The 26789-nt window shown below is 38.1% G+C and overlaps 1 protein-coding gene across 3 annotated transcripts in view; it reads right to left on the reverse strand.

Annotated features, from left to right (window-relative positions):
* Positions 1 to 8302: 8302 nt before the first annotated feature.
* The window catches only part of LRRC2 (leucine rich repeat containing 2), a 74278-nt gene continuing 55791 nt past the window's right edge, over positions 8303 to 26789 (reverse strand). For all 3 annotated transcript variants that reach the window (XM_014051639.2, XM_014051642.2, XM_014051643.2), the window contains 4 exons: positions 18691 to 18836; positions 16086 to 16241; positions 14565 to 14701; positions 8303 to 9319 (listed from right to left, as the gene is read on the reverse strand). In XM_014051639.2, coding sequence (XP_013907114.2) covers positions 9270 to 9319; positions 14565 to 14701; positions 16086 to 16241; positions 18691 to 18836 — 489 coding nt within the window. In that variant the 3' untranslated portion in view covers positions 8303 to 9269. The remainder of the gene's footprint in view (positions 9320 to 14564; positions 14702 to 16085; positions 16242 to 18690; positions 18837 to 26789) is intronic.

Here is a 26789-nt window from a genome sequence, read left to right on the forward strand (position 1 = left end):
CAATATTCTTGTTTTTGACATTCTGGCTATCCCTGCACTCAGAATCTCAAGTTGTTTTCTTCATTTATTATCTTGGTTTTCATTTGGCTTCTGTTTGCGTTAGGTCCCTTCCTGACTTTTGATCTCTGGATGCTTACTGTTTGTGCTCCTGATATTTCTTCATTGCAAAACTATGGCAGTAAGACAAAACACAGAATATACCTATCAGGATAAAAATTTAGGGGAAAAACAATCTTCCATAGACATAAATATTACTACTGCTTCAAATTCTTGGTTACATGTCCCTTGCATATGCCTCACAATCTCAGTTCTCTGAAATATAGATGAAAAGCACAGAATAAGCCCTACAGCTCTGTAGCTTCAAAGGTGCTTCAGAGGGCACATGGGTATTATGGCATCTTCTAACTCTGATTCAGATGCTGAAGAAGCAGAATTCATGGACTGTCCTTCTGGAAAGACAAAGGTAATGAAGGATATCCCAGGTATAATGACCCATAGGATGACTCAGATAATGAGGAAGAAGATTCTAATAGGATGTCAAACTCAAGAGTACACTAGGTGTAAAGGCCAGGATTGGTGAGCATGACTCCTCAAGGAAGGCAGCAATTCCTCTAATTAAGCCACACCTATATAAGGCCAATTTTCATACCTTCTCCTCTTGACCAAAAGGATTCTCCTGCTCCACACATATGTTTCTATATTCTTCTTCTTTTTCTAGCATCTTGTGTGTGTCTTCTGACTGATTCCTGAACTAATGTAGGCAGCTCTCTTTGGCCCAAGTCCTTTGGACCAGAGGTGGTATTCAGCCAGTGTGTACCAGTATGCGCAAACTGGTAGCGGAAATTTGGCCTGGGTCACAGAACTGGTAGCTAACTCTGGCTGGCCATGCCCCCAAACTGGTTCACTCACTCTCCAGACTAGGAGGGTCCAAAACGGCAAGTCCTTGCTGTATGCTTTCCCAGGGCCCCGAGGGCTGCCCTCCTGGAGAGCCACTGCTGCCACTTTGGAGCTCTCTTTCCCCTGGAGCTTGCAATCAAGATCAAAGGCAGGCAAATGGGCCTGGCCAAGGGGACTGCCAGGTAGGCAGTGTGGAAGACAAGTAAGCATGTCAGGGCCGCCTAGCCACAGGTAAGGGACCTAGCAGCCTATTCCCTTTCTCATGGCCCTGCCATTCAAGCAAGCTCCAAACGATAGGGGGTGTGAGCTTCAAGCAGCGGGGGAGTCGGAGCCAGTGGGGTGTGATCTCCAAGTGGTGGGTTGGGCATATGACCATCAAGCCACACCCACAAAATTAGCCACGCCCACAGAACCAGTAGTAAAAAAAATGAATAATACCACTGCTTTGGACTATCCCAAACTGCTTTCATATCTTTGCTTCTGAATTCCTCATACTTGAAGCTTGTGAGCTGCTAAAGTTATAAGATAAGTAAAACCCTTTGAGCTCTCCTGAACCGTAACTGTTTTCTGTCTACTAAATGGTTCTTTTCCTAGGATCTTACTACAGCTGTGAACCATAGTCCTGTGATGCCACGAAACAACCCAGCTGACTTGAAGCATTTCTGACAATGTTATATGCATTTTGAATCATTTCTGCCTTTGAATTAAAATCAAATCAAATAGTCTCATTAATTAATTATTTATTAAGATGATTTAAATGGCCTTCCAATTCACGATGACTCTGGAGGGCTTATATAAGTGAAGGTTGGGATTTTTATAGCATTTCAGACAGATATCAGAGCAAAAAAAAGTGTATCCCTTCTTTTTTTTCTAAGGGTTACAAAATAAGCTCCAAATTTAGTTTGAATGCCTATGGTGTTATAATCAAATTCCTCCTAATTTGGCTTTGGCATGTTTTTATTTTAAATTTCTTGATTGATTGCCCGAGATGTAACACCCTGTCTCAATGAAGGATGTTCTAAAAATGTTTTAGATGCATAATATGCATTAATATCAGGTTTTAAAGTGTTGATATTTATGTATTAGTTCTGCTCGGTCATTTTTTTTAGTCTGTTGGCATATACCACAAGGCAAGAGGAAAATGATATAGATTAAGGAATATGAACATATTTATTTCCATGAAGACAAATAGAGAATTGCATTGCGAAACTGCATTTTAGAGATTCAGGACATATTCTAAGCAGATCAGTTGTACTTCCCAATGCTACACATTGAAACTGATCTTTACCTTTGCATCATAGGTGGTATTAAGCAGGTTCTGACCAGTTCTGGAAAACCAGTAGCGGAAATTTTGAGAAGTTCGGAGAACCAGTAAATACCATCTCTGACTGGCCCCACCTTCATCTATTCTCTGTCTCCTGAGTCTCAGCTGATTGGGAGGAAATGGGGATTTTGCAGTAACCTTCCCCTGCCATGCCCGCCAAACCACGCCCACCAAGTCACACCCATAGAACCGGTAGTAAAAAAAAATTGAATCCCACCACTGCTTTGCAACTTCTAACCTTAAATGTCTGAGAACATGCAGACATCCCTATAATGAAATTAATGCTTCCCTTCTGATAATGAATCAAAGCACACATTGTTTGTTCTTGTATCAAAAATGCTAAAATGGGAGTTGCTGGTGCTCCCCTTTCAGGAAGGAAGGGTGGGAGGGAAGGAAGGAGGGAGGGTAATTGCTATCAAATAAATGCTTGTAGTCCTCAGCTTATGACCACAATTGAGCCCAAAATTTCTGCTGTTATGTGAGACATTTGTTAAGTGAGTTTTGTACCATTTTACAACCTTTCTTGCCACAGTTGTTAATTGAATCACTGCAGTTGTTAAGCTAGTAATATGGTTGTAAAGCAAATCTGGTTTTCCCATTGACTTTCCTTGTCAGAAGATTGCAAAAATTGACCACATGACCTTGGGACACAGAACCAATTGCCAAACGTCTGAATTTTTATCACATGATCATGGAGAGGCTGCAACAGTTGCAACTGTGTAAAACGGTCATAAGTCACTTTTTTCAGTGCTGTTGTAACTTTGAACGGTCATTAAATGGACTGTTGTAAGTCGAGGACTTCATTTCTATCTGAAAAATCTCTTGTAGGTTGTGATGATGAAATGGCGTCATGTATTTTCCTGAAATTTCTAGCATAGTCAAAACTCCTAGCATAGTGAGTGGATGGAGTAAATGGAAAAGTACTATTTATAAATAGTTACCAGCATAGGTATTGGGGAGAAAAGATTAAATTTATATCTCAAAGTCACAACTGAAATCTTGTGATTTATATACAGGCATCCAGTGTCAAGTTGTTACTATCAAAGGCCAGACTTAACACCCTGGTTTTATAATAGACATTCCATCATTTTTCATCACTGCAATTAGCAGCAGATTCCCTTAACAACGTGACCAGGGTGCTGAATTTCTAGGTTGAGGCATGGAGTAAAGTTTCTAACAGTAGGAACATAAATCACCTATCAATTTTGCTGTCTCAATACAAAAGACAGCAAACAAACTTGGTTTCAGATAAACTGTATGATGTCATTAGGGGAGTACAGTATTGGTTTTTTAGCTAATTCTGACCTAATTTGATGGATCTGTGTAAAAATCCCACTGACTTGTATTAATATTGTTAGTTGTTTTGCTCTTTCAGTGCTGATGTTCCTTAACTTCATCTTTTAAACTCAGCCAAAAAAAAAAACCTATGTTGTAATTAGTGGCAAATTAGTTTTGTAAACAGCCTTCTGGAGATTCACAGGTTGAAAGAAGAAAGATAAGTAAGGATTAATGAAGGGGAAGAAAACAGGTGGAATTTGTGGAACAGATGTCAAACAAAGGTAAGATAATACCATTAAAAATAAAAACTGTTCCTTTGTGTATTCTGATTCTGCTTGTGAACCTTGTGTTAACTGTTCAGTTGAAGCAAAGCAAACTTATATTCTTCTGGCCTCTTGGCATCTTGTACCAGAAGTCCATTTGTAACAAATCACATTATATGAAAAACTGTCAGATCTTATGATAAATTGATACTCTCCTTCCCCAACCTCCTGCATCAGTGAAAAATCCACTTCTAGGTGGCATTTAAATGTCACTGGTCAAGAGGAAAGAAAATATAATTGTATTTTATTTTTAACTTTATTGATTTAGAGCCAACTAAAATCTACTAACCTTATCAGTTATCTCTTAAAATTTGAGTTTATTTATAAATGACCGCTTCTTTCCTACAAACAAGCACTAGAGATAGATCCAAACTGGATCATCTAAGTGCCATGTTAATATCAAAGTATTTTTATACATTTTAAAGTATTTTTGGTCTCTTCAGTCATTAAAGTTATCAAACTGGCTTTTAAAAGATCAGTCACTGGACTGGGAGGAATAACCTTTCTTTCGTTGAAGGCCTTGGGAGTACAACTGTTTGACAATGGGAAACATTATATTGAGAGCGGACCCGTCATTGGATGCAGTCAGATAGAGATGGGAAGAGCTATTTGGATTTCTGTAGTCAATGGGTGGTTGAACTTGATTATCTAAGTGGCCCCTTCTAAATTCTATGATTCCATACTTCTGATGGAAGTCTGATGAGTGAATGGCAAGGATGGGTTCCAGCTGATGCTACTGCCACTTCGCTCAGGGACGTGCTGCACTTCACACACAGCCACATGCACAGTACTAAAAAAATCAAAATGGTGGTGCCTAAGCGCTGCTGAGAGAACCAGTTCAGGGGCATGGCAAGCCGAGTTACTACCTACTCAGCCGAACTGGTCCTAACCAGTAGGAACCCATCTCTGGTGAATGGACCTAGACAGTGTGTGAAGACTAAACCATGGCCTCTAAGTCTGAGTCATTTTGCTCCAGAAATGAAGATGGGGATGTTGATCTTCCATTACACATTCAAAACATGATGGGTCTAGCAGTAGAATCTATTTTAAAGATTTAATGGAACAAAAGCCCCCCAAAAAATTGGATGAAAATATATACTTTGTTAGAAAAAATGATAAAGCAGTATACTGATCTGAAACCTGAGATGTTTTTGTTGGGCATTCTACCATAAATACATGACAAAAAGACTATATATCTGGTTTTACATATATTAACTGCAGCTAGAATTGTATTTGCACAACAATGGAAAAATGATGAAATACTGTCAGATGAGAGTGCAATTATGAAAATATTAGAATGTGCAGAAATGGACAGATTAATGCTCATTATTAAGGATAAAGAAGAAACTGAATGTTTCCTGACGTGGGATATATTCTACCAATGGTTAGACAATAGAAACAGAAGTTAGAAAAAAGGAGGTACAAAAAAAGAGGAAATGTTAATGTGGAGAGAATTTGATGATGAAGATGTTATGTATTATTGTAATTGCATTGATGTACAGTTATATTATTAACAGTATTGTAATGAATATTATAACAAACATGTGGATTTTGATTGTCCAAAACCCAGATCCCACTGTCAACTTCTAAAGCGTTTCCATGACTATTATCAAGTTGATATAAAAAAGAGAAAAAAGGGAGGAGAATGCCATGCATATCTTTGGCCAGATTCAGGTCTCATATTTCTACAGCTAGCGTGTGAAATGTGCACGTTCATAGCCTGCCGCAGCACCTTGTTGGTGGATGTCATTTATGACACAGACAGAAGGGAGGGGATACAGGGGTAAAGTTCAAGCTCCATAAAGCGGAATCAGTTTCGGCTCCACAGAATAACATGCCAAAATGTTGATCCTAATAAATGAATGGATTTATTTTGAACTTTGTCTTGAGGCTCATAATTTAACTAGGTCATTGTTTGGAAACTTCACACCCACACTGTTCAGTGGAAATGGAAAGTAATACAAATAAAATAAATAAAAAATGTGGGTGGGGGAAGATTTCATGGAATAAGAGTCTATACAGCATTTCTAAATGTAGCAGTTTAGGGAGCACAGAGCAAATTATCCGGCGTACAAGTTACTCATTAAGTAACTTGCTTAGGACTACCATATGATGGCAAGAAAAAAATCATAATGATCATAGATCAGGGGCTGCCCTGTCCGTGGACCGGCTCTGGTCCGTGGCATGTCAGCAATTGGCCCACACAAACAAGCAAAGCCCCATCCATGGGATGCAGGCAGTATGCAAAACCATCTCCCCTCCGGTCTCTGGTGTCCAAAAGGTTGGGGGGGGTTCACTGCATTAGATGACAGCAAGGTAATATTGATTATGCTTAATCATATGTCAATGGATTATCTTACTCAGTAACTCTGTGAATGTTACATAGGAACAGAGAGAGAACTGATGATGAAGGAGCCCACAGGTAGAGTCTTGATTTTGGGTCTAGAGCTTGGATCTCTGAGAACTTTCTTACCAATAGCTACTGAAATCAATCATGAGGAAACCATGAGAACGTTTTACCGTCCCTTCCACCCTTGAAGTCCAGAATACTATATCAATGGCATCAAGGCCATTGAGAGATCAAAGAGATTTAGAATGGGTGCACCACCCCAAATCAAGTTCTATCAGAGATAATCAACAACCATGATCAATATTATTATGAACCATGGTGGCACAGTGCTTAGAGTGCAATACTGCATGCTACTTCTGCTGACTTCCCTCTGTCCGCAATTTGGCAGTTCAAATCTCACCAGGCCCAGCGTTGACTCAGCCTTCCATCATCCTGAGGTGGGTAAAATGAGGACCCACATTGTTGGGGCAATATGCTAATTCTCTGTAAACCACTTAGAGAGGGCTGTAAAGCGGTATATAAGTCTAAGCGCTATTGCTATTTCAGTAAGGTATCCTATTCTGAAATCTGTCTGAAGGGGATCCAGATAATCTGCTTCTCCCAGGGCCATTTGAAGCTATAACCACCCTTTCAACAAATCCCCCCAAAAGTGGGAGATAGGAAACTGGATGAAAATTGGCCAAAACCCAGTACACAAATGAAAGTACAGTTCGTCAGATTAATTGGATTATCAATATAGAGTATTTATTGAATGGAAAAAGGGATTATGCAAAACAAAATTATTTTACAAGTTTAATGTGCACTAAACCAACAAAAATGACATACTACAAAACAAGTAAAATTTTCAAATAAAAATAAACACAATTATGTCTTATGCACAGGATCAAAACATTTAATAACCAACAAATAATGTTACAAATATTAATGAAAGTGCTTAGTTCTTAAATGTTCTTCTAGCTTTGAACAGCTGAAACGTCTCTAGCTCTTTTTACGTCTAAAGTTTTGTGGTATCTTTCCAAATGAGTGCCTATCAAGACAAATACATACCATCCTAAAGATTGTCAATGTTTTCATTTTATGTAGATCACCTCTGTATTTATTAATACCTTTGTAGGCAAACTTTATTAACACTGTCAAATAGAAAAATTTACTATGTAGGTAAAAAGCACAGGGTATTTTACTGATTACTAGAAAATTTAAGTTCTTTGTTTTCATGTAACTTCTTAGAATATGTTCAAAAAACCCACCTCTAAATAGCAGACTGACTGGCTGAAATTTCCTAAACAAATTGGGCAACAGTTTTACATGAAGCAAATGTGTTTGCTTGTAGGAAATTAAAGCAGATAACCATACATTCTTTGCAAATCCATCTTGCTGTTGCTTTGCATGGGGGCTTCATTTTAACAGATGTCATGACAATGATTACCATGAAGGTAAACATAAAAGTTTCCCTTGTCCAGTCATATCTCACTCCAAGGGAAGGTGTTCATCTCATTTCTTAGCCAAGGGAGCTACTGTTGTCCAAAAACAATTTCCAAGGTCATGTGGCCAGCAAGACTATATGCCAAGAATGCTGTTAACCTACCCATTGAAGTGGTACCTATTTATCTACTCACATTTGTGTGTTTCCAAACTGTCGGTGGGCAGGAGCTGGAGCAGGTAACAGGAGCTCACCCAATTATACAGCACTTGGATCTCAAACCCGGTCTGTCAGCCTTCCAACTAACAAGCTCATCATCTTTAACCATGCCCCCATGCCTACTCTAAAGGGTTCTCTTAAAATCTCCATAGTTTAAAATATTATTATATGTGGAAAGGAGGATAGTGAATAGAGCTACCACATCTAAGCTGCAAAATTCCCCACAGCCATTGGGTGGCAAAGTGGTTTCCTGTGTCTCTGCTGTGACTATCATTTTGTGGCCCTCCAGCTCTGAATAAAAGTCTAGTAGCCTCTAATGAAGTGCAAACTCTTTTAAAAAGAAAAAAGAGCCACCATAATTGGTTCTGTATGGCAATTTATTACTAGCAATTATTTCAAGTCTAAGGTTGCAATGGAAAAAGAAGCTTCAGAGAAATATAGTAACCAAGTTAACTATAAGCAATCATTTCATTTTTTTTTCTTATGTGCCATTACACAACTCAGAAAGTAAGCAATAGCTTTGTCTGAGAGTACCAATCAAAAAAAAGCAGGAGGGAAATGTATTTTAGGAAGAGGGACAACATAAGATTTCAGAAATATAACTGCAGTGTTGATCGTCAAGTTCATGCATATCAGGCTATCAAGTTCATGCCCAGGATATACAATCCCTGGGCAACCACTGTAAAATATGTTTTAAAAAAAATCTAAAATATAAAGTATTTAAAATATATTATCTGCAAATCTTTCGTCCCATCTAAAAATTTAATTAAGTTGTTGAACTGCAAATAGAGTGATCTAGATTGAGGTCTACATTCCATGAAGATCAGTGGGTGATTTTAGGGCTAATCACTATGTGTCAGAGGGATCTGTCTCACCAGATGGTATAGATCCAATTACTCAACCCTGCAACCACTTTGAACTCCAAGGTGAAAGATCAGATCTACAATAGATGTAATGAATCCAGGGACTAGGTTTACTTTCCTGGCAGTGAATTGTGCAGAGAGGAAACTGAGTAAACATGCATAGAATAGCACAGTTAATGACACTTTGAGTCTGATAATTCTCCAGTGGATCACATCACTCAAATGTCTATCCCTGATGACGGGAGAGGAAGAAATCAGAATGTCTATTGTTTCATTTGGGGGGGAAAACCCATTAGAACATATGCCTTATAACTTAATCTTTCTACATTTTTCATATAAGTATAATCACATCCTTTTTTTCATAACAGAAACATTTTGCAAAGTGAATGCAGTCATGGCTATGTATGATTGCAACTATCATATGCCCACCCAGTCATTTAAATCTTCCATTATGTGTCAACTTCTGTTATTATTGATAGCTGATTCTTTTCTTCTTAAAAAGAGCTTTTGTTGCTACTGTGTGCTGAGGATGGTTTCTAATTCATCTGGCAGAAATAAGTCTTTACAGAGTTCCTGTTTATAGAAATTCTGCTGTTCATATTTGGATGCTAAGCGATACTTTTGTGGTATAGCAAGGAACAATCTCTGTAAAGACAAAGCATAAATATACCGTATTAACTGGTCATTTTGTGGATAGCGTAACTTTTTGAAAACAATTAGGTGGATATTAAAGCCAAGTTTCTAATATAGCTGGAAGAATCCATCTCTTTTGTTCACAACTAATTTTCATATTATGAATCGTTTCACTGAAATGCATGTACCATTTTAAATAGAAAAATCCCATTATTTTTAATACTATTCTTGATCGAAATACAACGTGTTCACAGGAAATAATGTGTTGGAACAAAAGGGAGATGCTTCTGAGTCTCTAATGGATGCATAAAATTCAGTGTAATCTAGTATAAGATAGACCAAAAATACATGCAACAAGGGACCATGCAAGAAAACATTTAAAAATGTTGCAGGGGTGATAAATCACACCCCCTTCTCTAAAATATGCAAATAATTCCCAGAACCACCAATTGTTTTTAATAAATTAATAAACATCCCAATCTTGTAAATTTCAGCATTTTTGCATGTGAAATGATTCCCAGATCCTGACTTGGGATAAAGTATGAGAAATGCATTAAAATAGGCTCTATGTATGATTTAGCCTGGTAAGACCCAAGACATCTTCTGCTCTTTCCCCCATACCAGGCAAGTTCCCCACTGCCTTCAAATAAGCCTTTCTGCTACTTGTGTTCTATTGGCCTCTTCTAAATATCAAGAAGCTAGTAAAATGATTTTATTCACAGGTATTAACTTCCAGTAACAAGGCAATTCTACTGTTGCTGCCAAAGAACTAAATAGGGCTCTTTTTCTGCTATACTGTAGTTTTCTTTTTTGCTTTCCATTCTGTTTCCTGTAACTGTTGAATTCAAGATTGAAATTTATGCTATGAACCAATCATTGGTACATGAGAGAAAGAGAAAATGTTTGGATTGGCTGTGGATTGGTCCTGATAGCCTATAGGATCCTTGGTGCTCTCTGAGCTTGGATATTTTTTGCAGACATTTCATTACCCAACTAGGTAACATCATCAGTGTTAGAAGACAGTGGAGTTTGCTTGCCCTGTCAATGTTGATGGGAGTTTTCTTGGTAATTTCTTCATTAGGCTGTCGCTTGACATTTGTCAGAGTGGTAGTTCCTTGATTGGGGTTTTGTTTACTTCTTGATTGCTGGTCTAGAATTAATGTTGGTGTTTATCTCTGCTTATCTCAATCTGAGTGTTGATTGCTGGCAAGGAGATGTTTTGGTCTTATTTCCTTTTTAGCTTTTTGATTATCTATTTTGTATAGTATGTAGATGTTGTTTATACATATGTGCCTGTTGGTGGCTGATTTGTCTGAGTGCCAGGCTTCAAGGAATTCTCTAGCACAGGGGTGTTCAACTTGTCATTACAGCAGCATATTGTGATGTATTGCTACTTTTCCCCCCTTCACTAAACCAGGCGTGGACGTGGCCAGTGCATGATGCATCCGGACAATGGGCTGCGAGTTTGACAACCCTGCTCTAACATTTTTGGACTTGACTTTTGTCTATCTCAGTGCTTAATACAGGAAATTAAGCATCTTCAACAAACCTCAATCAAGACCACTTTAATACCCTCTTGTCTCTGAGCCACTCCATTCCCCTCTCTCTCTTTTGTCCCATTCCTATTTTTCATTATTTTTTCTTCTCTCTGTTTTATTACAGTCCATAGTTTTCTCCCCATCTCATCCCTTTTCCATTTCATCCCACCAAAATCAACTCAGAGGCAACATGACCTGAATGTTCCTCCCTTATCCAAGTTAAACAACTAGTGCCATTTGTTCAGGCATTCAGGGCCTTTTTATTAGATGGGTTTACTTATTATGCAAATCCCTAGTTTATTGAATTAACTATGGTAAGATGAATGTTTATAACACACTGAACCACAATTTACTGGCCTTAGTATCTCTGATCTTTAGCGAACTTAACAAGTTTGCTAAAATCAAGCCAACCTTATTACAGCATAAAGCAAACAGGACACTGTCAGTCACTAAGGCAATTTAAGCCCTTATTTAGACTCATTCTTTATTTTATGATAGCATGTTGTATCTTGTTAACAGTTTGAAGGAACATTCCCCATTTCTGTTTATATACTTTTAGGTTCCTGGACTTAGATTAGTTTCTTTGAACAGCCACAATAAAGTCTATAGCATGCTTGTTATACCTGATAGCTTGTGGCCTGACACTCACAATTATACACATGACCTTCCTGATCATTATCCAAAAAGGTTCTGCCTTATACTATCACTGTGTAATCCATTTGTCAGCTCTTTTCCTTCCCTCAATGGCTCCCATCTGGAGTAAATATTTAGTTTCCTATTGCGTAAATAATCTATTTGCTCTAAAAATGACAATGATTGGTAAGCACTTATGGCACAGTTTGACTAAACGGGAATAAAAACAAGTATCTTAACATTTGTGCTCTAGGCAACTTGTGACAAAACAAAATAAATGTAGATTTATGTCTACATCAAACAAACATCCTGATTCAAAAACTAACAGATTAAAGGAAGTTAGGATGATACAAAATCAACTATGGTAAATGGAGAGAAATCTCTTCTACTACTAGAAGAAACGTGCTTCTTCTGGATGAACACAAGTCTGAGATGGTCCATAAACTAGTCCAAGCAAAAAGCTATAATTGTTTCCTTAAATAACATTTAAGAAAATATTACTGGCAACCCAACCATAGTTGCATTTTCATTGGCAATGGAATTTTCCCATGTATTTTCCATAAGCAAGTCCCAAAGAAAAGATTTAACTGATCCTTTCCTTGCAGAACTGCTATGAATCTATCTCTGATGTTAGTTTTTCGCTCTGACTCCAAGGAGACCTAATATTAACTCTAATTCTATCAATAACCTAACCCTAGTTTAGTTTTCATTGGCAATGGGATTTTCCCATGTGTTTGACTGTAATATATATACAAGCCTGGATGAAAAGCTTTAACTTTTGCTTTCCTTAGAGAGCCAATAAATTTTTTTCCCTGACATTAATTTTTGGCCCAGGCTCCAAGGAAACCTTACCCTAATTCCACCCCCATAACTAATCCAATCTAGTTTAATGTTCATTGGCAATGGGATTTTCTCATGTATTATAAAGTAGTACACAACCCAAACAAAAAACTTGCACCTCCTTTTTCCTTAGAGAACTTTTAAGAATCTATTCCAGACATTAATTTTTGGTCCTGACCCTAAGGGGACCTAACCCTAACCCTAAACCTAAACCTAACCCAGCTATAGTGCCATTGTCATTGTCAATGGAATTTTCCCATGTATTTAAAAGTCTGAACAAAAAGTTTTAACTGAAGCTTTCCTTGCCAAGTCACTATGGATCAATCCCTGACCGTAATTTTTTGCCCTGACTTCAAGGACCCCACACCCTAACTGTAGCTTATCCATAACCTAACCCTAGTTTTGTTTTGTTTTGCAATGGGATTTTCCACATATTTAATTGCAATACATTTACAAGTCTGAATGAAAAGATTTTAACTTTCACTTGCCTTAGAGAACCACTGAGAATCTATCCTTGGCATCACTTTTCTGCCCTGACTCCAAGGAGACCTAAGACTAATCCTTACACTATCCCTAACCCTAACCCTACTTTAATTTTGTTCACCAATTGGATTTGTCATGAATTTTACTGTGGTCCATAAACTAGTCTGTGTGTCAAACTCACAGCATCACATTGTCGTCACATGACATTTCATGACTGTTTTCCCTTCATGGAACTGGACTGGGCATGGCCTGCATATGACACATCTGGCCCACGGGCCACCCCTGAACTAGTCTAAATGAGCATCTTCCTTGCAGAATTTCTAAGAATCTATTCCTGACATTAGTTTCTGTCCCTGATCCAAGGAGACCTAATCCTAAACTTAATCCTACCCCTACCCAAAGACAATATTCACTACCCAACCTAGTTTCATTTTTTTTGGCATTGTGATTTTTCCATGTATTTTATTGTGGTTCATAAACAACTCCAAAGAAAAGCTGTCACCATCACTTTCCTTAGAGAACTTCTAATCTATCACTGATATCTGTTTTCAGTCCTGACTCCAAGGAGACCTAATCCTAATCCTAACACTAATCCTAATTCTAACCCTAACCATGACCTAATTTCATTTTCATTTGCAAAGCAATTTTCCCGTGTACTTTAATGTGGTCTACAAACAAGTCCAAACTGTAAGCAATCACTGTGCATTTCTTAGAGAAACTCTAACAATTTATTGTTCTGTCCTGACTCCAAGGAGACCTAACCTTCACCTTAGTTTAATTTTCATTGGTAGTGGGTTTTTTCCCCATGCAGTTTACTGAAATTTTCATCAATCAATGAAGAGAGAGCAGATGTTGAAGCTTATTCCCTACGCTTAAATATAACTGTGAATATTGTTTGATATGTGCATCAATTTTCTATAATAAATGGCAATGGACAGACAAAAATGTCAGGAGTTGAGGTTTCTATCTTCATCACTTATCATGGATCAATAGCTCATTCTATCAGTTTTATTGGATCTGCCCTTCTGATTTCAAAAGAACCCTGGCACAATGTGAAGTACTTTCTAGATACATTTTCCATGAATGAAAAAACTTAACCTTTTTAATTTCTCTGTGTCATTCTATTAAAGGCATAAGGGGGGGAGTAGCAACTTTTTTATTTTTGATTACATGGTTTAAAAGAAGACAATGGACGGTGAGGAGGGCAAAAGTAAAATTGGAAAACCATCACTTCTGTGAAGTTGCTTTAATATTCATTCTGTAATTGTCAGCAGAAATGGAAATAAAATGGTCTGTCAGGAATTAAGCAAGAGGTTAACACTTGCTTTACTATAAAGGAGCATGTTAGATGCTAGAGAGAAAAGGGAAACCTTTTCAAATTGGCCTCACCTTCCTTTCTGAGTTGCTGGGTGCACTTTTCTATCATAACAGTTAGAAAGTGGTTCTCTTTTTAAAAATAGAAACATGGCATTGCTATGCTGACTTCCAATACAATTATTGTATTTCTTCACTTTTAGTCGAGGCTGAAATGTCTATAGTGCTGTAGTTGACAGATTCCTCAATTTAGCAGACAGCTGGATTGAGGGTATGTACTCTCCCTCCCCATAATGCTTAGCTGTCTCTACCAAATTCCAGGTTCCTCGTGAAATGCTTAACATGGAACGAATAGGCATATACAATTCAATGTTTTCTAAAATGTGTCCAGAAAATAAGTTAGAATGAAAAGAAAATTAGCTTGGAGTTTCATTTAGATGCATCCATACCTCTCTCTTGTATATCCATAATGTAGGCTTTCATAAATTCTTTTTCAAACAGTTCACGATCGCGGTCACTTTCTGTTATTTCTTGAATCTCCTGAAATGAGGTTGTTTCGAGAGGGTTATCCTTCAGGCTTATAAATCTGCAAGGTGATGACATATTACCATGAAAAGGTTATATAATGCTTCTTATCGGGAGCAAATTGTTACTTGTTATACCCACATGATTTGTAGCCCTATAAATTTTCTCTTCTTCCTACTTAGGTGCAGAGCAAAGTCAATTTGTCTGTGAACAAAACTTTGCTACAATGTTCAGTGTTCATAACACTCATTATCTATTAGAAATATTAATTAAGAAGTGTATTTTCTAGAAGCAAGCATAGGAAACCCTAAAAGTGTAAGCTTAATCATTCAATCAAAAAAAGTATCCCCAGGTGTCTTGATGCGCTGAAGCTGCTTATGTCACATCAGTCATTGAATATTAATTTGTGTGACTTTTTAAAAAAGCAAACACACACATGCACACACAAAAACTATTGCAAACTTATAGCAGCCAATTAGGGGCAATTTAATACCCAGAATCTTATTTGTGTGTTGTTAACAATACACCTTATTCCTCCTTATTCTGTTTTGTGGAATATTTATTCCTAATGATTTTTGACTAGCCTGTGAGAAGAGAACTTTGGACCTTTTGCTAGTATGGACCGAGTGGTCTTTTATTTGGGAAAAACAATAATATGCAATTCACCAGGCTCACACAGATTTTACTTTATGCATTGATAACAATAGCACTTAGACATATACCGCTTCATAGTGCTTTTACAGCACTCTCTAAATGGTTTACAGAGTCAGCATATTGCCCCCAACATATTGATGACAATATGATGACACATAATTGCACTCTAAACCATAAATGCAAATAATTGCTCTTATATGCTAAATGTTTATCTTAGCCTACCTTCTTCCTGTTTATGACATAGCTGTTATGTTTCATATTGAGCTGCCTATTCTGGAATTAAGAACCAAGGGAATAACTGGAATAATCCACAAGCCACGACAGACCATGTATTTATTCCAATATGCTTAAGATGTGTGGCATTAACTAATTAAACTACTGTATTTGCTCATATTAATGCATGGTAGGGGTGGGTTCCTGCTGCCATTACTACTAGTTCGGCACCTGAAAAATTTTGCACACACGTGCATTTTCACTAAAAACAGTCTGCGCATGTGCACATTAAAAAAGGAAAAAAAATAACATTTTTTCAATGAAGATTATTCTGTGCGTGTGCAGAACAGAAAATCAAGATGGTGCCTCCGAGGATACCTGAACCTGTACAGTCACATGTCCACCAGAGTTACTACCTATTCAGCCGAACCGTACCGGTAGGAACCACCTCTGAAGCATGGGTAGACATATTGCAACTTTGTGGAATCTTTTAATTAAAATACACCCACTTCAGAATCCAAGCAAATAGCAAGACAAAATGCAAAGGAAGAAAATGTGTCTGAATGTAATTGACTTACTTTAAGCCAGTGGAAGAGTTACAGATGGCTGTGGGCATCTGAACCAAATCTTCACCACTCACAACCAATAAACTGAGTTTTGGCAAGTTGACCAAGGCTTGTGGGAGGTAGGTCAGCTTATTCTTCTGCAGAAGAAGAGTTTGTAACTTCTCTAGCCTTAGAAAATTAACAAAATGGCAAAATTAAATGTACATTATAGAATCGCAAATGTATACATATCAACATATTGTTTAATAATGCAATATAACATATTAATAACTGAAATATTTTTAATCAAAGTCATAAAGTAAGATGAATGCGCAAAACCAACAAAATAGTTGCAGGGTGTGGAAAGTATCATTTGATGTTTTCTTCTATCCTAGGTTAAAAGGTAGGGATGGCTGTTTGATTTCAGCATTGGTGGCAACAGAAAGATTGTTGACATGCAAATTTTTGAAAGGCAGAGACAATGAACACCATTTTGTGGCCTCTCAATCCATTATCTCTGCACAGTTTCCAATTTATGCATAACTTATACATAACTACTTATGTGGTGCGTAGGAGAATATGCTACATGAAACCCAGCATGTACAAACAATAAATCACCCAAGAAAAACTGTTTTTATAGTTCCACTGCCTTTTGTTTTGGACTTCTGTAATGAATATGAAATTAAAATGGAGTGAATGAAGCAGTTAATTAAAAACTGATGAATGTCAGCTTACCTACACATTTCTTTTTGGTTTGCAAAAGTGGGATTGTGAAAAACAAGTGATGCTGTTTTCTTACACTCATCAAAGGAAATTTCCCAAATTTTCAAGTTTAACAGTGTGCTTAGATGCTGCTGGGTGAGACAGGAAAATGTGTGTACACGCAAACCCAGTATGATTGCTTTAAATCTGAAAATATTAGTTGGAGAGAGCTGACTTCTGAATCATGTGGGCATATAATGTTATCAACAGACTCCTTTGGTTGATTTCTGTACCTTCATCTATCAAAAACATAACTTGAGTTGTGAGTAAATTGCAGAATTCTACTGTATCTGAGTAAGGATATTTCCACGTCATTTTCCTTTAGGACCTGTTCCAGACCTGATTGATCTTGCAGCATCTATTTTTAGAAGCTCAGACAATTTACTTCTAAGTCTGCCTTAGTTTATTGAAAACTGCTGTAAAGTTGGTATTTTCCGTTGATAAATATAGATCTACCAATTTTGTATAATCTATTTTCCAGGGACTCAAACCTCAAGAGGTTACAATATCTCTCTCTGCCTCTCTCTCTGTCTCTGTCTCTGTCTCTGTCTCTGTCTCTCTCTCTCTCTGTCTCTGTCTCTCTCTCTCTCTCTACCTGTCACCATCTACCAATCAGCTGGATTTCTGCAGCCTACACTTTCTTTCTTTCTTTTCTTCTTTCTTTCCTTCCTTCCTTCCTTCCTTCTTTCTTTCTTTCTTTCTTTCTTTCTTTCTTTCTTTCTTTCTGAAGGGTCCTTGGTACTCTCTGTGCTTGATGGTTTTCGTGCAAATGTTTCATTACCCAAACTAGGTAACAACATCACTGCTGGCAAGGATGTGATTTGTTCTCAGTTTATAGAGCTTGCCACGTCCGTGTTGTAAGGGTGGTCTTGGGAGTACTTTGGTTGGATGTTGTCAGTTTATTGATTGGGTTATGGTTTACTTGATCGTTGATCTGCTATTAATCTTGGACTTAGTCTATGCTCATTTGGGTGGCTAAGTGTTGGTGCAGAGGTGTGAATGACACCAGTAATCCCTCATTTCAACCCTGAGATACAAATATTCTCCTTTATTGGTTATTTATAAAATGTATTGACCACCCATCTTACCACAGGCTAATTCTGAGAAGCTTACAATCATAAAAAATATACACATATATGAATATGTATAAAAGCAATAATTAATTTAATATGAGCAAACACCATTATCCAATTACAGATGGGAGGAAGGTGGATCTTTTGTTACTCAATCAGCCACCTCCACTGTGATGCTCCCCCATTGGGGCCCCAAACTAACTGGCAGAACCAGGCCTTTAGACTCTTACAAAAGGTCAGAGGGTTGGGAGCTGACGTCATATGGGGCGGGGGACAATATATTCCAGAGGGCATGTGCAACAGCAGAGAAGGCCCTTCTCTGAACCCCAAAGCTAGATTTACTTTCCACACTGTTAGAGGAACACTATTCTGTTCTTTGAACATCTCTTTATATATTGGCTAAAAGTTACCTTTGTTCTTCCACATCAAACAATCATAGCAATGTACAGCCCAGGTCACCTATACTGGGAAACACACCTGATTGAAAAATTGCTAGGATTTCAGTGCAGAATCCCACAGGGATATTGAGGAACAACACTGATTGGCTTGTGATATTATCTGGGTATATTCCTAGCAATTGAGGATGGGAGAAGTGAAGATTATCATGGGTCAGTTTCAGATTGCTTTGTAAGAGGAGACAAGGAAGCCCTGTCTTCAACAACATCGTAAACTCGGGAGCTTTGTGACTCTAGCATAAATGAGCTTGACAGTTTTCCAATCACTTACAAATGTTGACAAAATAGCCAGGCAATGCTTTATTTGCTAAAACCAACTGTCACTGCAAAAACCATATAAAAATCTACCTGTCTATGTCTTGTGGGAGATCTCTCAGACCGTTGTTACTTATATCAAGCCACTGCAGATTTGACATCCGGAGTACACATATTGGGATTGAAAAGAATTTGTTTGTTGATACATCTACAAAGCTCACTTGTTTCAAATTGCTTAGCTGTAAAGAAACAGAGCGTTATTTAATAAAGATTTGAATGAGGAAATAGACGACAATTATAGTTGATATTTTGCTGGCTGAATGAGGTCAAAATATGCTATATTGCATATTTGCCATAAGGCTACACAAGCCATTATTTTTAAAATGAGGCCATGTTCAGAATTAAACATTTTCAGTATTTCTTATTTGTTGCATGCATTTCTTCCCTCAGAGAAATTCTATGCTTAATAGACTGTTGCATTTTATCTCAGTGAAAGAACAATATTTTACATGTTGGTATTCACAGTAGTTCCTACTGAATAGGCATTTGAATGACACAATTCTATGATTATGCCAATGCCATGTCTAGGTTTTAAAATAGATTTATGTCTCCTAAATGAGTATGCCTTTACCTCTCAGTAATTGCCAAATGTTTAATTACTTTAATTTTTTACAAAAAAATAATTAAAAAGATAAGTTGCTTTCTTTCTACAGGCTATGACCAAAAATGGTGAGATGGTGACCATGGTAGTATGGTTGAAGCATCATCCCTTTTTATGTCTGGAACATAAGGCACAGAGAGAGCTTCAATTTCACCATCATGGCAGCCAACTTGACCTTTTTGCACATACATTGTAAATATCCTCACTCCTTCCTCATAGTGTGTACTACCTAAAGACAAGGCAGCAATATCATCCTATATATAGAAATTGATGAGACCTGCAGCTGAATCTTCTACAGGTTATTTAAAGACAGCAAACAACAGCAGGTAGGGCTCAAGACAGACAAAATGGTAAATATGGTTGTGACTAAAGCCTTGATTCTTTGCAACTGTGTATAACATTGATGAACATATAAAAAGGGGAAGACTTGGATGCTTCAACTGCAACCTTGGCAATTTTGATTCTTGGAGATATTTTTGACACATTTGGAGATATCAGGCAAGCTGAATACCTCAGATATTTTTTCTCCTCCACAACCTCCTAGGGCTGTGATGGCGAACCTATAACACGCATGCCACAGGTGGCACACAGAGCCCTCTCTGCGGGGCTTCGGGTCTGTGCCATGCATGTGCCTGGGATGGGGCCTTTCCTGGTCTCTGCAGGTTCCCCCTCCAGTGTGCCCTATATTTCTCCTCCATTTCTGCCACCTGTCCCTTTCCCGATCTTCGCAGGTTCCCACCTCCACAGGTGCCCCTCCATGGGAGAAAGCTAGGGCACACTGAGTAGAGAAACTGCGGAGATCAGGGAAGGGAGGGATAGTAAAAATGTAGTAGAAAGTTAGGGTGCGCTGGGGTGAGAAACTGTGGAAGCAGGGGAAGCCAAAAGGGGACATGGGAGCACTGTGCAAGGCTCCATTTTGGCCCTGGAAAGTCTCCTGCACCAACCTGAAAGCCAAAATGGGGGGCAGGAAGTATGCACAGGGGAGAAAGGTGTATGCCTGGGCAACGTACATGCATGCATAGGGGCTGGGTGCATGCACAGGGAGTGCTCGCATTGTATTTTGGGGATTGGGTCATGCGCGCATGCATTCATGTGCACACACGCACACTTTGGACACTTGACACCAAAAAGGTTAACCATCACTGTTCTAGGGCCTTAATAAGACTAGAGTGGGGTGAGATTATACTTTCTTTCTCACATATACACATATATAATAAATCCATTTCATTGCTTAATAACAGATTGTGTCACATCTAATTTCACATATTGAGGAGAAAGGTGAAGAAAAAGTCAGGTAATAACTGTAAAAACCTGATAAATGCATTTGACATGGCACACAAATAAATATTTCATTTGCAATTTCTCCAAATCCAGTAAGATAAAGTTCAAAAACTTCATATTCAGGATAGTCTGAATATTCAAATATACTGCTATTATTACAGTATCTATATGAATCCAAGATGGAAACCAAGAAATACAAAAACTCAAATCTTTTCTTCTTACAATCCATATAAGGTAATTTTCTCCTGTAAGGGACATCATAAAGAAATTTTTACTGGGATATTTACTATGATATTGACATAGTCAGACTGGTTGAGTAGTCGTGGTGGTGCAGTGGTTATAATGAAGTATTTTCCAGGCTAATTTTTACCCACTGACAGGAGTTCAATCCTGACTGACTCAGGGTTGTCTCAGCCTTCCATCCTTCTGAGATCGGTAAAATTAGGAGCCAGATTGTCGGAGGAAATAGGCTGACTCTGTAAACTGCTTAGAGAGGCGATGAAGTGGTATATAAGTCTAAGTGCTATTGCCATTGCTATTCAATAGTATATTCTTGTAGAAAAAAAAACAGAATTGTACCTCTTCTCATAGACTGAATGATTCCCTACTGGGGATTCATAATCATTCTCTTTAATCAATTAGCTTAAAAGTTATGATGGTAACAGTTGACAATTTTAAATGAGAAACCATGCACATCTCTTCATAAACATTGAGATTCTCAAAATCATACATTTCAATAATCCTTTAAAAGATGACAGAGAGAAATGTTATATGACTAAGAAGCTGCTAACCGACTTTAGAAATAAATATTTGAAGGAAAATCTCACAGCAAAAGCACCATTTTATTATTACTATAAAAGTGATTTATGGCAGTAACACTAAATTTTTTTGCCTGAATAACAGTTTTCCAAAGCATGTCTTTTTTAAAAAAACCATATTGCTGGATTCAAAATTAATTATCCAATCCAAAACAGATATTAAAGGAAATAGTGTTTTTATTCTTATTCAAACAAAATAATCTCCATTGTCAAAAGTGTATGGAACTATGTAATATATGGTTGTTAGAAGAAAGAATACTAACCTAATGGTATAATCTGGTTAATTTATTAGTGGCATGAGGAATCTAAAACTGTTCTTCCAAACTTCACAGCCAGAATGGCCATGGCTGAGGATCAGCGGAACCAATTCCAACTGGTTGGGTGGTTTGACATTAGTCATACAGCCCCTAACTCAAAGAACTCAAAATGGGGAGAGGGGAATGCTGATATACCAGGGGTGAAATTTAGCGGGTTCTGACAGGTTCTAGAAAACTGGTACCGGAAACCTTGAGTAGTTCGGAGAACCTTTGTCTGCAATGTCACTTCTCTTCATTTTGGCTACCATAGTGATTTTGAAGAGAGAACCTCCGTCACAAAACTCCAACAGCTAACTTTATCCAGACAGAAGAAAAAAAATGGTGGTAGAGAGCAATTTCTGTCAACAGGAGTGATTTATTCTGATCCAATCCACGCAGTTGTACTAGATCAATTTTCTCAGCATATCTTGGAATCAGGATTGCTTCAGAGGACATTTTTATTCCCAATTAATAGAAAATAACTCTCAAAGAACCTACAGCATTAGGCCTATGTTTAGTCAAAATACACTTTTCAATATATAATTTTATTTTAAAATTTTGATTATAATACTAAAAACATACAAACTTAAAGAAAGAGAAGAGAAAGAAAAAATTAAAAATGTGAGAGAGAAAAAAGAGAAAATGAGAATATAATAAAGAGGAAAGAAATATATAAAAAAGTAACTCTCAACATTCATCATAGATATAAACATATATAGTGGTTCTCCACCCCTACAGTATAAGGATACAAACAAATTTTTCTACATCATATATCCCACTCCTTATTTACAGACAAATCCACAACACATCAACTTTTCAGTCCAAACAGCAACAAGAAAAAATAATAAACGGTTGCCATAATGGTGGGATTCAAATAATTTAACAACCAATTCTCTGTCCTAATGACTGGGTGAATGGGTGTGGCCAAGTGGTCATGTGGTCATGTGATTGGGTTGGCATGGCCAAAGTGAGTGTGGCTGAGTGATGTCGCATGACCAGCTCAATATTGCTTTTGTAGGGGGGATGCATGTGGTGGTCCAGGCAGGTCAGGGGGATCCATTGTCTCCAGCAGAGAATGGTGAGACCAGGGTGAGAGCCAAACACTTGTTTGAGTATTGCCACTCCTCTCAAGCCATGCAAAGGACCCCCAGACAGCAGCACAGGCTGCCCAGAGCCCTAGGAAGTGGAGGGCAAGAGTCCAGCCTGGCCTTCAAGCTCCCAGGGCACTTGGACCACACAGATTAGCCCTGTCTTCCACATCCCCCAAGCCCTTGCAGCTTGCAATCTCCTACTGCCCATGGCACGCTGATAGGCAGAAGCCCCCTAGGTTCCATGTTCTCTCCTTCCTACCTCTTCCTTCCTCCACACACAAGTTGGGATATGACTTTCCCATGTGGGGGTGGGGCAGTCCCAGGGAAAGGCCAGGAAATGGGGCATGGAGGTGCTGGTGCCACCCATGGCCAACCTTAGATCCACACTGCGCATCAGCCCCACCTTCTGGGTGTGCATACATGAGGCTCCAAGCACTCAAGGGCTGGGCTGGTGTCCTAGGTGAAGGGCAGTGCTCAGTAAGCAGTCCACAGGGACGCCACCCCTGTGCGCTTGCCACTTTGTGTGCACGCCCCATGGGGCAGGGCTATGGTGGATCTAAGCAGGGCCTGGGCAAGGAACCAGGGCAAGGAACCAGAGAGTAGCCAGAGAGAAGCTGGGCCACAGGTGTGACTCTAGATGAGTGGCCAAGGCAAGATAAGTAGTGGCTGAGAGGGGCCAAGTGGAATGGGGCCAGCCAGTGGTGCAATCAGCCAGTTTGCCAAACTGCATAGAAAATTAACAGCCAGTTTTCCGAACCAGCTGAATCCCACTCTGGATTGCCAGCTTTGTAACAATATGTCTTATATTAACCTTGATGAAATAAATCAACTATATATTTCTTCCTTTTATTTTTAACAGACTTAATCTTTAGTTAATTCAAATATTGTTGTAGGATTGATTTTTTCTTCAATTCTTCTTAGCAAATTTCTTCAAGCTTTATTGAGTCTCTCTCATAAATTAAAAAATCCTCTAGGTCTCTGTTTTGGTTTGTCATTTGTATTTCTCTTTTGATTTTTAAAACACCAGCTAGTTTCTTTTGGGAATTCACTAAAGCATCTAGACATTCTCTGGTTTTTCATTCGTAAATCAATTTTTGGTACATGATTTTGATTTTTGTAATTTCTTCAATAATCTTTTGGTTATATTCTATCCATAGAAGTAGACATCGTTACTAATCATTACTAATACTGATGGCATTATGGCTAATAATTTCTGGCATCATTCTTCAAAAATCTCCTTTACTATTTCTAGTGTTATAGCATTTTTTATAATTTGTAAATGTAAATAAAAGCCTGTAATTTTTTTTCACCTCTGATTAGGAACTTCAGTGCCCTGTATTTCCTAAATTCATAAAATTGTTCATCTTTATAAAGCCTTACAATAATAAATAATAATCTGTTTCCCACAAGAAATTTATAACGAATATAATTTATAATTAATTCCACAGTGACATAGTAAAAAACAATATTTAAAATTTATCTGGAAGCTCCATTCATTTGTAACTTTCTTAGATCAAAAGTCCTCATGCTTATAATTTTTATTTTCCTCAAATTGAAGATAAACTCACCTGATAAAAACTGTTCAAAGCTGTTCTTCAAAAAGTCTTCAATAGTTTTAAGATAATAGGCAATTTCCAAAAGTGATTAGAAAGTGAAGCTTGCGAACTTAGTGTTCTTTAAAAGGCTCTGCCACAGTTGTGAGCAAGATGGATAATCCCATTTTCCCGCAGTGTTCAAAACCTATTAAAAAAACACTATCCTACCATCTCCTCATGAGTAACAACCATACAGAGCACATGTAAGCAATTACCTAGCTTCTACTTATACTGGGAGGTTTTAAGGAACAGATCTATGTACTGGTCCTTGGTCTTTGTCCAACCAGTGGTGGGATGCTGCCAGTTTAACAACTGGTTCGGTGAGCATTCGTGTGCGTGCACTTGCATGCAACTCTGAAAATGGAACATATAGAAGCTAAGCTGCTTACCTTCCATGTCAGCAACAGAAAGTAAAACAGTGAGGGGGGAAATCAGCTGTATCACACGATTGAGATGAGCTAGAAAGCAGGAAATAAAGGACAGGATAGGGCAGGGGGTGGGTGGGCAGAACCAACTGATCGTTAGAGCTACCGGTTCACTCGAACCAGTCTGAACCCACTAAATACCATCTATGTCCCAGACATTGGCTCCATTGTTGCAGTCTTTCGTTTGCCATGCCTCCCCCAGAAGTCTTCTTTAACCAAATAATCTGATTGAAAACAATGACATTAAGATTAAATTTACTTCCAATCTATTAAATGACATGCCTAAATTTTCACTATAAAGTTGCAGCCTGTGCTCATTAACAAGATTGAATATAGTAGGTTTTGTTGTGAAGTAAACATGTGTAGATTTCTATTAAATGTATTTCATAAAACTGAAATAGATGGTTCCATTATAGGTTAATATATTAATATTTCATATCGCTAAGACATAAAAAAGTTAGCATTGCTCACTTGAATATATTAATTAAATGTTGAATTCGCCCCCATGGAGACCAATGGGACATAAAAGGCACTAAGTAGATTCTTTTATCCTGGATAACATTCATTATATTAAAATCAATTGAGTTTACTCTCAGGAAACAGATTAAGGATCCGAATGTTAATATCTCCAGCTTTTTGTTTACTGGCATAAAATAATGTTTTGCTTTTAAGGTAATTCTTTTTCTTGAGAGCAAACATCATCTTAGAGCCAAGATATTAAATAATCTTTTTTTCTAAACCAGACTTAACAAAAACAAATTAAACTGAGCATGTCTCCTCATGATTACATAGATTTTTCCATATAGATTTTGGAGGAGAAATTTATAAGTGCTAAGTTTTTCACCCTTAGCAATTTTATGTATGAACTTCAACTCCCAGAATTTTCCAGCCAGCACGAATTGAAGTCCACACATCTTTAAAGTTGCCAAAGTTGACAAATACTGCATAAATAATTTGGCATAGTTTTTTGGGGGGATACTTTTAAGCTCTTATTTTAGCCTTTAGCTGTGAGATTTTACAGTGAGCTCTCATCCCAATGTTAACCATATCTGAGCCTTGGTGTTGCTGCTATGGATATGACAAAAGTAGAAAATTATTCTGTTTACAGAATTCATTAACAACAATGCATTATATTTATTAGAATTGTATTTGAAAAAAACAATGTACCTTGTTGCCTTATTCTGTCCAACCAACCTTCTAATTCCAATAATGGAGGTTTTTGCTAGATAAACAGAAGTTGCCAGTAGAAAGGGTTGACTCCCAATCTATTATGCATGAATTAGTAATAATTAGTAATAATAGAGGTAGTCTGATATAATGTGAAGATACTGGACTAGAACCAGTGGTGAAATTCATTTTTTTCCTATTGGTTTTGTGGGCGTGGCTTAGTGGGCATGGGTTGGTGGGGGTCATGTGGGTGTGGCCAACTTTATGTTACTCACTGCAACCCACCAAGCCACACCCACCACGAATCGACAGAAAAGTTCACTAGGCCAAGTCTTCTAGCATTCAACCTGGCTGCTTCTTGCCTCCTTCTCATGCTTGCTCTTTGTGTATGAGCCTGAGAGGGAGGAGAGGAGCAGCCACGTTGAATGCTGTAGCAGAGAGAAGCTGAACTTTTCTCCCTCCCTTCACAGAGCAGCTGCTCAGAAGGCAGCCGCCAGGTGCAGTCTGTCCCTTTATTGTGCCCTCCTCACTCTCTCCCTCACCCACTTCTGAGCAGGCAAGGTGACTGGTGAGGTGTTTAGCTGGGCCACGTGGTGAAGGCAACATATATAGGGCAGAAATGAGTAGGCGGGGTGAGTAGCCAGAATAGGGAGCAAGCAGCCAGAAGGGAAGAGTGAGTGGCAAGAAGGAGTGGCAAACAGGCGGCATGGGTGGGGCCAACCAGGGGTGGTTTTTACCAGTTTGGATAACCGATTCAAATCCCTACTGGTTCATCCAGACCGGTCCGACTGGTCAAATTTCACCCTTGACTAGAACCTAAAATAATTAAGATTCAATTTCACCCTCTGCCAAAGGAAA

Source organism: Thamnophis sirtalis, unplaced genomic scaffold (assembly GCF_051295495.1).
Source record: "Thamnophis sirtalis isolate CommonGarterSnake01/CBP01778 unplaced genomic scaffold, rThaSir2_p1.2 scaffold_5, whole genome shotgun sequence".
Lineage (NCBI taxonomy): Eukaryota > Metazoa > Chordata > Lepidosauria > Squamata > Natricidae > Thamnophis > Thamnophis sirtalis.